This window comes from Chrysemys picta, chromosome 19, assembly GCF_011386835.1.
Source record: "Chrysemys picta bellii isolate R12L10 chromosome 19, ASM1138683v2, whole genome shotgun sequence".
NCBI classification, from domain to species: Eukaryota; Metazoa; Chordata; order Testudines; family Emydidae; genus Chrysemys; species Chrysemys picta.
The window spans coordinates 23,895,302-23,908,703 of NC_088809.1; the positions used below are offsets into that span (position 1 = coordinate 23,895,302).

The 13,402-nt window shown below is 50.2% G+C and overlaps 1 protein-coding gene and 1 long non-coding RNA gene across 4 annotated transcripts in view; one reads left to right on the forward strand and one right to left on the reverse strand.

Annotated features, from left to right (window-relative positions):
- LOC101950802 (uncharacterized) overlaps nt 1-9,783 on the forward strand; it is a 32,608-nt gene extending 22,825 nt beyond the window's left edge. Inside the window, exon 3 of the long non-coding RNA XR_010593864.1 lies at nt 7,984-9,783. This is a non-coding gene — a long non-coding RNA (uncharacterized LOC101950802). The remainder of the gene's footprint in view (nt 1-7,983) is intronic.
- The window catches only part of RNF43 (ring finger protein 43), a 122,019-nt gene that overhangs the window by 19,726 nt on the left and 88,891 nt on the right, over nt 1-13,402 (reverse strand). For all 3 annotated transcript variants that reach the window (XR_010593862.1, XM_065573283.1, XM_065573284.1), the window contains exons 6-8: nt 6,591-6,746; nt 5,164-5,266; nt 2,146-3,648 (exon numbers count right to left, since the gene is read on the reverse strand). Coding sequence is in view for 2 of the 3 variants with exons in the window: in XM_065573283.1 (XP_065429355.1) it covers nt 2,146-3,648; nt 5,164-5,266; nt 6,591-6,746 (1,762 nt within the window). In the remaining variant the exon portion in view is untranslated. The remainder of the gene's footprint in view (nt 1-2,145; nt 3,649-5,163; nt 5,267-6,590; nt 6,747-13,402) is intronic.

Here is a 13,402-nt window from a genome sequence, read left to right on the forward strand (position 1 = left end):
AAATGCAATACAAAAGTCGGGGGCTCTAAGCCAACATAATTTATGTTGACCAAATTTTGTAGTGTAGCCTTTCAAGAGGCTGTTTGCAGTCAGGCAAAATGTGAGCCTTTTATTAATAATCTGAATGTGTCGCCAGAGAGACTCCACAAAGTAGCCTCTGCACAATCTAGGTAAACGAGACAGGAGGAATGTAATTTATAGACTCACAGAGTTTAAGGCCAGGACCATTACATCATCTGCATAACTCAGGCCAAAGAATTTCATGCCATTACTCCTGTCTTGAGCCCAACAACTTGTGTTTGTCGGAAGCATCTCTTCCAGAAAGGCATCCAGTCTTGATTTGAAGACACAAAAAAAGACAGAGAATCCACCAACCAGGCAGTTTTTTTCCAATGATTAATCACCCTCACTGTTAAATATTATGCCCTATTTCAATTTGAATTTGTCTGCATTCAGCTTCTAAAAGCTCAGATGCTGTTAGCTGATTTATAAGACAGGCAAAGGGATTTATTAATCATATATGCTATTAATTAGAGCTTTAATATTGTAATGCCATTGGCCATTATCTTTGAAAACTCGTGGCAATCAGGGGAAGTCTCGGGCGATTGGAAAAAAGCAAATATAGTGCCTATCTTTAAAAAAGGGAAGAAGGAGAATCCGGGGAACTAGAGACCTCACCTCAGTCCCTGGCAAAATCATGGAGCAGGTACTCAAGGAATCCATTTTGAAGCACTTGGAGGAGAGGAAGGTGATCAGGAACAGTCAACATGGGCAAGTCATGCCTGACCAACCTGATTGCCTTCTATGATGAGATAACTGGCTCTGTGGATATGGGGAAAGCGGTGGACGTGATATACGTTGACTTCAGCAAAGCTTTTGATATGGTCTCCTACAGTATTCTTGCCAGCAAGTTAAAGAAGTATGGATTGGATGAATGGACTATAAGGTGGATAGAAAGTGGCTAGATCATCGGGCTCAACGGGTAGTGATCAACAGCTCAATGTCTAATTGGCAGCCGGTATCAAGTAGAGTGCCCCAAGGGTCTGTCCTGGCGCCAGTTTTGTTCAACATCTTCATTAATGATTTGGATGAAGGGATGGATTGCACCCTCAGCAAGTTTGTGGATGACACTAAGTTGCGGTGGAGAGGTAGATACGCTGGAGGGTAGGGATAGGGTCCTGAGTGACCTAGACAAATTGGAGGATTGGGCCAAAAGAAATCTGATGAGGTTCAACAAGAACAAGTGCAGAGTCCTTCACTTAGGATGGAAGAATCCCATGTACTGCTACAGGCTGGGGACCGACTGGCTAAGCGGCAATTCTGCAGGACCTGGGGATTACAGTGGACAAGAAGCTGGATATGAGTTAACAGTGTGCCCTTGTTGCCCATATTGGGCTGCATTAGTAGGAGTGTGGCCAGTAGATCAAGGGAAGTGATTATTCCCCTCTAATCAGCACTTGTGAGGCCATATCTGGAGTATTGCATCCAGTTTTGGGCCCCCCACTACAAAAGGGATGTGGACAAATTGGAGAGAGTCCAACGGAGGGCAACAAAATGAACAGGGGGCTGGAGCACATGACTTCTAAGGAGAGGCTGAGGGAACTGGGCTCATTTAGTCTGCAGAAGAGAAGAGTGAGGGGGGATTTGATAGCAGCCTTTGACTACCTGAAGGGGGGTTCCATAGAGGATGGAGCTCGGCTGTTCTCAGTGGTGGCAGATGTCAGAACAAGGAGCAATGGTCTCAAGTTGCTGTGGGGGAGGTCTAGGTTGGATATTAGGAAACACTATTTCACTAGGAGGGCGGTGAAGCACTGGAATGGGTTCCCTAGGGAGGTGGTGGAATCTCCTTCCTTAGAGGTTTTTAAGGCCCAGCTTGACAAAGCCCTGGCTGGGATGATTTAGTTGGGAATTGGTCCTACTTTGAGCAGGCGGTTGGACTAGATGACCTCCTGAGGTCTCTTCCAACCCTAATCTTCTATAATTTTGTCTGAACTCTGAAAACATCCATTCTCAGTTGTTGTCAGTAGCTTGGGGCAACGTGTGGTGTTTATATATACACACACACACACGTCTATATATGAACCCTAAATTGTACAATCCACTGTTCAGAGGTTTGCTAAAAGCAGAGGTGACTAACAAACTTACCTTGATTGTGTTGCAGAGTTTGGCAGGGGAGGTAAAGACTTGTGTTGTCTTCTGTGGTGCCTGTCCCTGAGAAATCAACTGGATACATGGGTTTCCCCTCCCATTCTGATAGGTCCTTGTCCTGCTGCTGGGACTCCAAGTGGGAGGGCGGGACTCGGCACTTCCAAACCACCTGAGAGCCTGAGCAATAGGGAATAGGGGCCGTTGGCAACAGTGGCTGAACTTCTGGGGAGCAGCAGTAGCCAGGGGAGTGGCCATAGTGAATGTGAACATTGCAGTCTTTGTGCACATCTGAGTCCTCTGAAAGGTGAGCCAGAACAGGCTCCGGGCGGCACTTCCGTTTCCTTCTGTGGTGACGGCTTTGTAAGCCATGTTTCTGTGACAGCGGGAAAGACAATGGACCAGCTGCTCCAGCTTGCCTACTGGCCACCCAGCTGAAGTCAGACCCGTCTGCAGAAGAGGAGAGGTGCTTTGAGAGGTCAGGTCCCTGATGCACACAGGAGAGCTGTCCTGACAGAGATGCAGCCTGGGACACTGGGCTGCTTTCAAGAGGCTGTTTGCAGTGACGCGTTTTCTCAGTCCTCTTTTGTGTCCGAGCACTGGGCACAGCCCCAGCAAACCGGGGCTTACGCTGGCTGGGTTCCTGGCCTGATCTCCCAGATGGACACTCTAGGTCTTTCCTGTAGTGATGGTGCCTGTGGTGGTGATAATGGACATGACTCAGTATCTGATTCTTGGCTAATGCAGTGCTGCCAGTCTCCTTCAAGTCCAAAGACCTCGGCCTTGGCTCCCCTGGAGGCTGCAGCTGCTCCTGGCCATTGTCAGTGGAGCTACAGTACACCCAGGGGTCATAGTCACTGCTCAGGGAGCTGCGGAAGGTGGAGCAGCTGCCATGGATGCCTTGGAGGCTGACATCTGTGCAATTCAACATAGAATCACTGGAGGAGCCATGACAGGGTCCAGAGCTGGAGTCACTGCCCGGACCATCAGCCAGGTACCCACTGTGCTCTGTGAGATAGCTCTCCCCTGAGCCACTGCTGTTGTGCTGTCTCCCATGACTGGTTCCCCGACGAAGAGGGGCAGCGTGGTGCTGTCTCGGTACTACCGCAGTCCTGAATCCCAGGCAACGGGCCTGGTGCTGAAGTGGGCAGGTCCTGTGAGAAGATGGCATCTGCCCACATGCTGGAGATTTTCGGTGCTGCTCATTCCCTAGGCCTTGGGCTAGAGAGGGCTGATGGCTGCATGTGGCCCTGGAGCCCACTGGCCTGTATGGCAAATAGTGCATGGTGCTGAAATCCAACTGGGAGAGCTCTGGGGAATGGAAGAAGGGGTTGCCATGGGGGAGCTGCGAAGCAAAGTTCCTGAGCCGCCGCTGGGGGTGGGCCTCTGGGAGGTGATACAGGGCGTGTCCTGGGTGTTGCCGGAAGAGGTGAAGCCGCCGCCCAGGTTCCAGATCCTGGGAATTCTGCCTCAAATGTGCAGGCTGGGCAAAGGCAGCCCCCTCTAGAGAGACAGAAAGGGCATATCCACTACGTATCTGCATCCCATCCCACGGTAACCTGGCAACCTCTCCCCAGAACCCCGCCCACACACCCAGTGCCTGACAACTAATCTCCAGTGCCTGCCCCCACTCACCCTATGCCTGGCAACCCCTCCCCAGTGCCCCACCCCACTCACCCAGTGCCTGGCAACCTCTCCCCAGTGCCCCACCCCACTCACCCAGTGCCTGGCAACCTCTCCCCAGAACCCCGCCCACACACCCAGTGCCTGGCAACTAATCTCCAGTGCCTGCCCCCACTCACCCTATGCCTGGCAACCCCTCCCCAGTGCCCCGCCCCACTCACCCCATGCCTGGCAACCCCTCCCTAGTGCCCCGCCCCACTCACCCAGTGCCAGGCAACCCCTCCCCAGTGCCCCGCCCCACCCACCCAGTGCCAGGCAACCCCTCCCCAGTGTCCCGCCCCACTCACCCAGTGCCTGGCAACCCCTCCCCAGTGCCCCACCCCACTCACCCAGTGCCAGGCTGCTCCTCCCCAGACCCCGCTCACTCGTCCACCTGCCCTGACCCACCTCTCTTCTGTGCTTGATACCCAAACATTCCCTGTCCCCACCAGCACATGGGGACCCTTTTACTGCTTCCCATACAGCCTGATGAGCCTTCCCCTAAACCAGTGCCTCTGGAGACCTTCAGAGAGCTGCACACACAGGTGTGGGTGCAAGAAAACCTCCTCGGTGCTGGTTCACAGCCATGAATCTCCCTCACACACAAATTCCCTCGCATGCACACCACAACCCCCCTCCTGCCACGCACCACAAACACTCTCCACTCCAGACACATAACACCACCCACCCCCACACTCCCAACATCCACCCCCACATACACACCACACCTTCCCCACACGCACCACAAACCCCACACACATAACACCCCCCACACACACACCACAAATCCCCTTCCCCCATACCCAAGCAGCCACACACACACACCACACCTCCCCCGCACAAACGCCCCCACATAACACCACACACACACTCCACAAACTCCCTCGCCCCACACACACTCCCAAACACCCACCCCCACACACACCATGCCCTCCCCCCACACACCCACACATCCCAAACACCCACATACACACCACAACCCCCCCACATAACACCCCCCACACACCACAAACCCCGTTCCCCCCCACACACAGACACCCCACCCCCGCACACACACCACATCCACCCACCCACACCCCCAAATACCCACATACATACTACACCTTCCCCCCGCACACGACAACCACTCTTCTCCGACACACATAACATCACACACACACACACCACAAATACCCTTCCCCACACACCACACACACACACACACACCACAAACACCCCACACACAAAGACACCACAAACACCCTTCCCCACACACCACAAACACCCCCACACACATCACAATTCCCCCACCCACCCACCCACACTCTTGCTGGGAGGTGCTTTTCATGGGCGATTTGGCCCCGGCTGGAGCCCTACCGATGATATTGAACATGCAGAGCGGGCAGGTGTGGTGCTGCTGCAGCCAGGGGTCAACACACTCTCTGTGGAACTCATGGGAACAGGAAATAATCCGCAGCTCCTAGACAGAGACAGAGAGAAGGTTTGAGTGGGCAGAGCAAGGTCCCTGGAGGGAGCTGGATGTGGGTGGGGAGATGTCTCTCTCCCTGCTCCACGGATCAGCCTTGATCCCGCACTCTGGGCGCTTCCCAATGTATAAAACAAGACCACCGAAGCACCTCTAATGCTGCGAGCTGGCTCTGAGCATACCAGCCCATGCCTCTGCAGTGTCCAAGCTCTGGGGTCCGAGTGGGGCACGCATTGCAAAGCCCTCTGGAGGAATGCCCTGTCAGCAGCCCTCTGACACCGAGGGCTCCAACAAAGGCCCCAGTGCTGAGTGCAACTGGTGCAGCACCCCTTGGGGAGAGGCATTGCTCAGGGAACCAGGCCCCAACCCATTAGAAGCTTTCCCCACACCCACAGCTCTCCCTGCAAATGTCCTGGCAGCCAGGCCAGGCCATGGAGCTCTGGAGTCACCTGGTCCTGGAAAGATACAACTGATTCATAGATTCCAAGGCCAGAAGGGACCATTGTGATCATCTAGGCTCACCCCTCCACAAGGCAGGCCAGAGAACTTCCCCACAACAATTCCTAGAGCAGACCTTAGAGAAAAACATCCCATCTTGATATAAAAATCATCAGCGATGGAGAATCCACCACAACTCTGGGCAAGTTGTTCCAATGGTTCATTGCTCTCACTGTTAAAAACGCACGCCTTATTTCCAACCTAGCTTCAGCTCCCAGCTAGTGGATGGTGTTACTTTTCTCTGTTAGCATGAAGAGCCCCATATCAAATATTTGTTCCCTGTGATCAAGTCACCCCTTAACCTTCCCTGTGTTAACTGATTGCCAGCAGGGGAGCCAGGCGCTGTGCCAGCATCCTGTCTGAAGGATCCCAATGGCACCGTGGTGCAGTGACAAAGGCCGGAATACCTGGATAGCAGCCAGGTTCACACACCCAGCGAGAGGATGCTCTTGGCATTAGGCATCACCTGAGCATCCTGGAGCAGCCTAGGACAGACCCCCAAAGGACGAAGGCCCATAGTCTCAAAGAGATTTAGGCACCTAATTCCTGATTTCAATGGGAGTTGGGTGCCTAAATCCCTGTGAGGCTCTGGGTTTAAGCCCTCACAGGCCCCCTCTCCCATGCTGGTACAGTAGGCAGCAGTGCTGTGCTTGCTCCAAAGCCCTGCCCCACAGAGCACACTGCTCCTTTTGCCATTTACAGAGAGTCCTGCACAGCTGTGCAGCCCCCCTCCCAACGGCACCTCTGCCTAGAGAGTTCAGAGCCATGATTGGCCAGATCTGCTGTCTGGCTTCCAGCCTACACATACAGCTCGTCCTACCTGGCCCTCGCTGAACTCCTCCAGACAGATAGCGCAGACGGGGGCTGAGCTGCAGCTGCTGGCCGAATCCCTTAGGGTGGCCTGTCGGCACCGGGCCTGGTACTTCCGGGTGGCCAACTGGCTGATCGCCTGCATGGTCTGCTGCTGCAAGGAGTCCTGGGAGAAAGGAAAAGAAAGCTAGACTGAAGAGAGGACTGGCCCCTCCTGCACAGCTAGGACAAAGAGACACATGTTCCACCAAATTGCCAGATGTGAAAAGCGAGGGCTCTCCTTTCACCAGCCACGCTGCAGCCTGCAGCACCAGGTCTCTGCACCCTACCTGGCAATAAAGGCAGCTGAGACAGACAAAGAGACCTGACAGCTATTCAAGGCAAACCGTGCGGCAGCATGACCTAGTTGTCAGAGCAGGTCATTGGCCTTCAGGAGACCTGGCTTCTATTCCCGACTCTCCCCCCGACTCAGGTTGTGATCTGGGCCCAACCTTCCAAACACGCCCACTAATTCGGAGTGCCTGATATGGCATGGCGCACCCAACATGAGGTTGAAAATTCAGGCGTTAGCCTCTCTGGGACTCAGCTGTATAATAGGGACAATGTTACTCCTCTTTGGGAAGGGGTTTGAAGTCCGCAGGTGAAAGGCCCTACATCAGTGAGCTGTACTGTTACGATTAATGTATTGATGAAAATGGGTTCTTTAGCCACATAAGAATACATACAGTGTCCACAGTTTCCACCAGCTGCAATAAAACAGTGAGGACTCTTAATCCTCACACATCCTAAGCTAATCACCTGCTCGACTCAAGAAGGAATTTGCCCCATGGCAAATTAGGGGCAATCTGAGATTTTACAAACTAGCCATTGAACCTGAACTAGATGAGTCTGTGGTGACTCTTCGGCGAGCCAGGAAGAGCGAATGATGCTTTGTCCCAGGGCTGGATTACCCAATAGGCAGTCTAAGCACGGGCTTAGGGCACCAGCAAAACAGGGGGCTCCAAACAAATGAGATTTTTTTTTTTTAAATTTGATATTTGATATTTCAAAAAAAGCCTCGAAGTAGTCATCATGGGAAAAATCAGAACTTTGTTAGACTTCCTTACACTCCACTCCACACTCTTCCCCCGTTTTTCTGTTAGCTTTTTATTACTTATCCCCACCTAAACCAGGGGGGGCGTCCTACTAACGTAGATTGAAATAATGCGAGGAAATCAGATCCTGTCATGTATTGCAATAAATTTATGTTTTATTATTGATATATTCTTCTGAGTTATACGTACTTGATTCATTTTTTCTTATATATATATATATATATATATATATATATATATATATATATATATATATATATATACATAAAAATAGTGTACGTTGTGTAATATTTTTTTTTTTTTTTTAAGTTCGGATAACTGAGATAAGGGGCAGGATGAAACGTAACCAACTGAGTGGAGCACAGAAACGTAAACTGGCGGAAGAAAAGAAACAAAAAACTAGTGAAATTTTTCAAAATCTTCCAAAGCTGACATCATTTTTCAAAGCGAATCCATCAGAAGCAACATCTTCTCTCAGTAGCACAGACATCGTTCCAAAACCTGTAGGCGTTTCAGAGACTGACCATTTTTCTATTGGTGAAACAAACACCATTCCAGAACATGTGGATGTGTCAGAGACTGTAACTGATCATCCTACTCCTGGTGGTAAAACAGACATTGTCCTAGAAGGTGTGGATGTGTCAGAGACTGTAACTGATCATCCAACTCCTGGTGGTAAAACAGACATTGTCCTAGAAGGTGTGGATGTGTCAGAGACTGTAACTGATCATCCGACTCCTGGTGGTAAAACAGACATTGTCCTAGAAGGTGTGGATGTGTCAGAGACTGAACCTGCTCATGCTGTAAATAATAGGAGAAAAGATCCTGGTATGTGGGTTAATTTCAGTACCGATGATGTAGCTTACTGGATAGATCGTGGACCAAATGACTGTCAACACCACACTGGGCCATTTGAGAAATCACGTTGGACTTTTACCAATGGCAAACAAACAAGATATTGTCCACAAAACATATTTTTCGGCATGAAAGTGAATGGTGAGAAATACACTCAAGAATGGCTACTGTATTCACCATCAACAGGGTCTGTGTACTCTTTTTGCATATAAACCTTCAACATCCTGGTTTGCTGCAGATGGATTTAGGCGGAATACTGTTTTAATTGAACAACATGAAAATAGCACTACTCACAGAGATTCAGTGTTGACATTTAAATCGAAGACAGGGCTTTGGATTGACACAAAAATTGGAAGAACAAATTGAAGGGGAGCGCGAATACTGGCAACACGTCTTGCAGCGTGTTATAGCTGTTATTCAAACATTAGCTGAACGTGGTCTGCCTTTCCGGGGATCAAATGACACATTTGGATCCTTGCAGAATGGAAATGTCTTGGGATTGTTGGAGCTTGTGGCTCAGTTTGACCCATTTTTGCAGGCCATATCTCAAAATATGGGAATGCTGGCAAAGGTAACCCATCATACCTATCCAAGACAATATGTAATGAACTCATTGGTCTAATGAGTGACAAAGTTCGTTCAGCTATTGTGGATTAAATAAGTACTGCTGGGCACTTCAGTTTATTTGTTGACTCTACACCTGATCTTTCACATATTGATCAATTGAGTATTATACTAAGATATATGTCTCCCACAGATGGAAAGCCAGTTGAACGATTTATAACATTCCTCAATTTGAAAAGCCACACTGGTGAAGAAATGGCAAATCAAGTACTGCATTATCTGTGCCAAGTTTGCAAAATAGATTTCTCGAAGTGCAGAGGTCAGTCTTATGACAACTCTGCCAACATGTCAGGGCGTTATCAAGGAATGCAGAAGAAGCTTTTAGAACAGAACAAATATGCCATATTCATACCATATGCCATATTCATAATCATCTAACATTGATGATTACTAACTGCGCCACAGAACGCTCTTTTTCTCAGCTGAAAAGAATATAAAACCCTCGGAGAACAACAATGTGTCAGGACAGACTTGATTCACTTTCCCTATTGTGTATGGAAGCGGACATGCTTCGTCGAGTCAGCTTCGATGAACTTAACCAGAATTTTGCAATCAGAAAATCTAGAAAGAAGCTATTTTAATTTCAGCATAAATGTAAGTTTTGTGTCATTTTGAAAAATAAAAATTTATTTTACGGTATAGTATTGTTTTTATTTTGAATTACATATGGGGGGGGCACCATAATTTTTTCAGTGCTTAGGGCCTCTAAAGGTCTTAATCTGGCCCTGCTTTGTCCTCTCTGTTGAGTACAAGTGTTGGGCTATTGGCCCCTTACTGAAACGTAGTGGTTTTTTGGTTGGCCCCCTAGCAAGGAGAAAGGGGACGGGCTGAAGAGGAGTCAGGATCCTGGGACTGACAGGTCCCCAGGGCCAATGGGGAGAGGCCAGCACTCCCAAGTCAGCAGTTAAGAGCCCAGGGCCCATGTTCCCTGTGAGCTGGAGCTGCCAGGGCAGAGCTGGGCCAGGGAGCATGCAGCAGCCCCGAGTCAGAGCAGCAGCCGGAGCGAAGCCCCAGAGCGATAGTGGTGGGGTGAGTCTCCCACTGTCACAGCAGGGTCCTGTGCATCAGTCTAGGGCCTAGGGAGAGAACAAGATACAGGCCCCTTCCAAAAGTCTATCAGGAGGCCATTGAGCACCGGAGCCAGAGGGGGACATGGCTGGCTGGGAGGGCACTAAGTGCCAGCCCTAGAGGGGGACATGGTCAGGGAGGAGGCTGAAGCAAAGGTGCAGAATGGGTTCTGTCACACCGAGTCCAGTCCCGTCTGGGGGCAGTGCCACACCGGACTCATAAATTTGTTGCACTTTAGAGGCTGCTGCACTGAACTGTACCCAAACCAGTTCCTCACCGTGCTGACACTGTGAAGGGCTCTTTGATGCCCAAAGAACAGTTTTGGGTGCACAAATGTTTAAGTGAATTGCAGGGATTGCAGGTTAAAAGGGTAACACGTGCGGTAGGTGTGTCTAGGCGTAGGGACGCCTCTTCCCTCCTTAGAATTGCCCATGAAGAGACTGAGGTGAACACCCAGGAACCCCTGGTTTCAGTCCTCCCTGGAACCTAACTTTCCCTATTTACATTAATTCTTATGGGGAAATGGGATTCGCTTAACATCGTTTCACTTAAAGTCGCATTTTTCAAGAGCATAACTACAACGTTAAGCGAGGAGTTACTACATTTGATGAACAGCAGTAGAATGCTAGTAAGCAGGACTCCTGATTTCTATTGCTGGCTAAGGAAGGGGGACGTGGTCTCAAACGGCTTTGTAAAGGTATGCAGGAACCATCTTATTTTACAGATCAGCTAGCCTTGCACACAACTTTACCCTGAGTGGCACTGTGATGTTTGGACTATCACAATAAAACCTGGGCTCCATTCCTAGGTCTCTAAGTGGTGGTGTTGTGCAACACATCAGCTACCTTGTTTATAAAAGGGGCAAAGATACTTTTCTGTCTCCTAGGGCATTGGTTTTCAAACTTTTTTTCTGGCGACCCAGTTGAATCATAGAATCATAGAATATCAGGGTTGGAAGGGACCTCAGGAGGTCATCCAGTCCAGCCCCCTGCTCAAAGCAGGACCAATCCCAACTAAATCATCCCAGCCAGGGCTTTGTCAAGCCAGACCTTAAAAACCTCTAAGGAAGGAGATACCACCCACCCCCCAGGTAACCCATTCCAGTGCTTCACCACCCTCCTACTGAAATAGTGTTTCCTAATATCCAATCTAAACCTTCCCCACTGAAACTTGAGACCATTGCTCCTTGTTCTGTCATCTGCCACCACTGAGAACAGTCTAGATCCATCCTCTTTGGAACCCTCTTTCAGGTAGTTGAAAGCAGCTATCAAATCCCCTCTCATTCTTCTCTTCTACAGACTAAATAATCCCAAAAGCAACAGAGGGTCCTGTGGCACCTTTGAGACTAACAGAAGTACTGGGAGCATAAGCTTTCGTGGGTAAGAACCTCACTTCTTCCTTGCATCTGAAGAAGTGAGGTTCTTACCCACGAAAGCTTATGCTCCCAGTACTTCTGTTAGTCTCAAAGGTGCCACAGGACCCTCTGTTGCTTTTTACAGATTCAGACTAACACGGCTACCCCTCTGATACTTAAATAATCCCAGTTTCCTCAGCCTCTCCTCATAAATAATGTGCTCCAGCCCCCTAATCATTTTTGTTGCCCTCCTCTGGACTCTTTTCAATTTTTCCACATCCTTCTTGTAGTGTGGGACCCAAAACTGGACACAGTACTCCAGATGAGGCCTCACCAATGCCGAATAAAGGGGAATGATCACGTCCCTCGATCTGCTGGCAATGCCCCTACTTATACAGCCCAAAATGCAGTTAGCCTTCTTGGCAACAAGGACACACTGTTGACTCATATCCAGCTTCTCGTCCACTGTGACCCCTAGGTCCTTTTCTGCAGAACTGCTGCCTACCCACTCGGTTCCTAGTCTGTAGCAGTGCATGGGATTCTTCTGTCTTAAGTGCAGGACTCTGCACTTGTCCTTGTTGAACCTCATCAGATTTCTTTTGGCCCAATCCTCTAATTTGACTATATCCCTCTCTATCCTATCCCTACCCTCCAGCGTATCTACCACTCCTCCCAGTTTAATGTCATCTGCAAACTTGCTGAGAGTGCAATCCACACCATCCTCCTGATCATTAATAAAGATGTTGAACAAAACCAGCCCCACGATCAACACCTGGGGCACTCCGCTTGATACCGGCTGCCAACTAGACATGGAGCCGTTGATCACTACCCGTTGAGCCCGACAATCTAGCCAGCTTTCTATCCACCTTATAGTCCATTCATCCAGCCCATACTTCTTTAACTTGCTGGCAAGAATACTGTGGGAGTCCGTATCAAAAGCTTTGCTAAAGTCCAGGAACAACATGTCCACTGCTTTCCCCTCATCCACAGAGCCAGTTATCTCATCATAGAAGGCAATTAGGTTAGTCAGGCATGACTTGCCCTTGGTGAATCCATGCTGACTGTTCCTGATCACTTTCCTCTCCTCTAAGTGCTTCAGAATTGATTCCTTGAGGACCTGCTCCATGATTTTTCCAGGGACTGAGGTGAGGCTGACTGGCCTGTAGTTCCCCGGATCCTCCTTCTTCCCTTTTTTAAAATACAGCCAGCTCTCCTGGACCCCTTTGCCCTTCATGTTATTCTCCCAGGGGATCCTGCCCATCAGTTCCCTGAAGGAGTCAAAGTCTGCTTTTCTGAAATTCAGGGTCCGTATTCTGAAGAAAATTGTTGATGCCTGCGACCCAATGGAGCTGGGGATGAGGGGTTTGGTGTGTGGGAGGGGCTCATGGCTGGGGCAGAGGGTTAAGGTGCAGGGGGTGACGACTGTGGGGTGGGACCAGGAATGAGGGGTTCAGGGTATAGGAGGGGGCTCTAGCTGGGGCAGGGGTTTGGGGTGCGGGAGGGGATCAGGGCTCTGGGCTGGGGATAAGGGGTTTGGGGTGAAGGAGGGGGCTCTGGGTTTGGGGGGCTCAGGGCTGGGGCAGGGAATTGGGGTGCAGGGTTGGGGCGCAGGCTTACGTCGGGCGGCTCCCGGTCAGCGGTGCAGTGGGGGTGCAGAGGCAGGCTTCCTGCCTGTCCTGGCACCGTGGACCGCGCTGCGCCCCAGAAGCAGCCAGCAGCAGGTCTGGCTCCTAGGCGGAAGCATTCAAGCAGCTTCACATGGCTCTCGCCCGCAGGCACCGCCTCCCCAGCTTCCATTGGCCAGTTCCCGGCCAATGGGAATGCGGA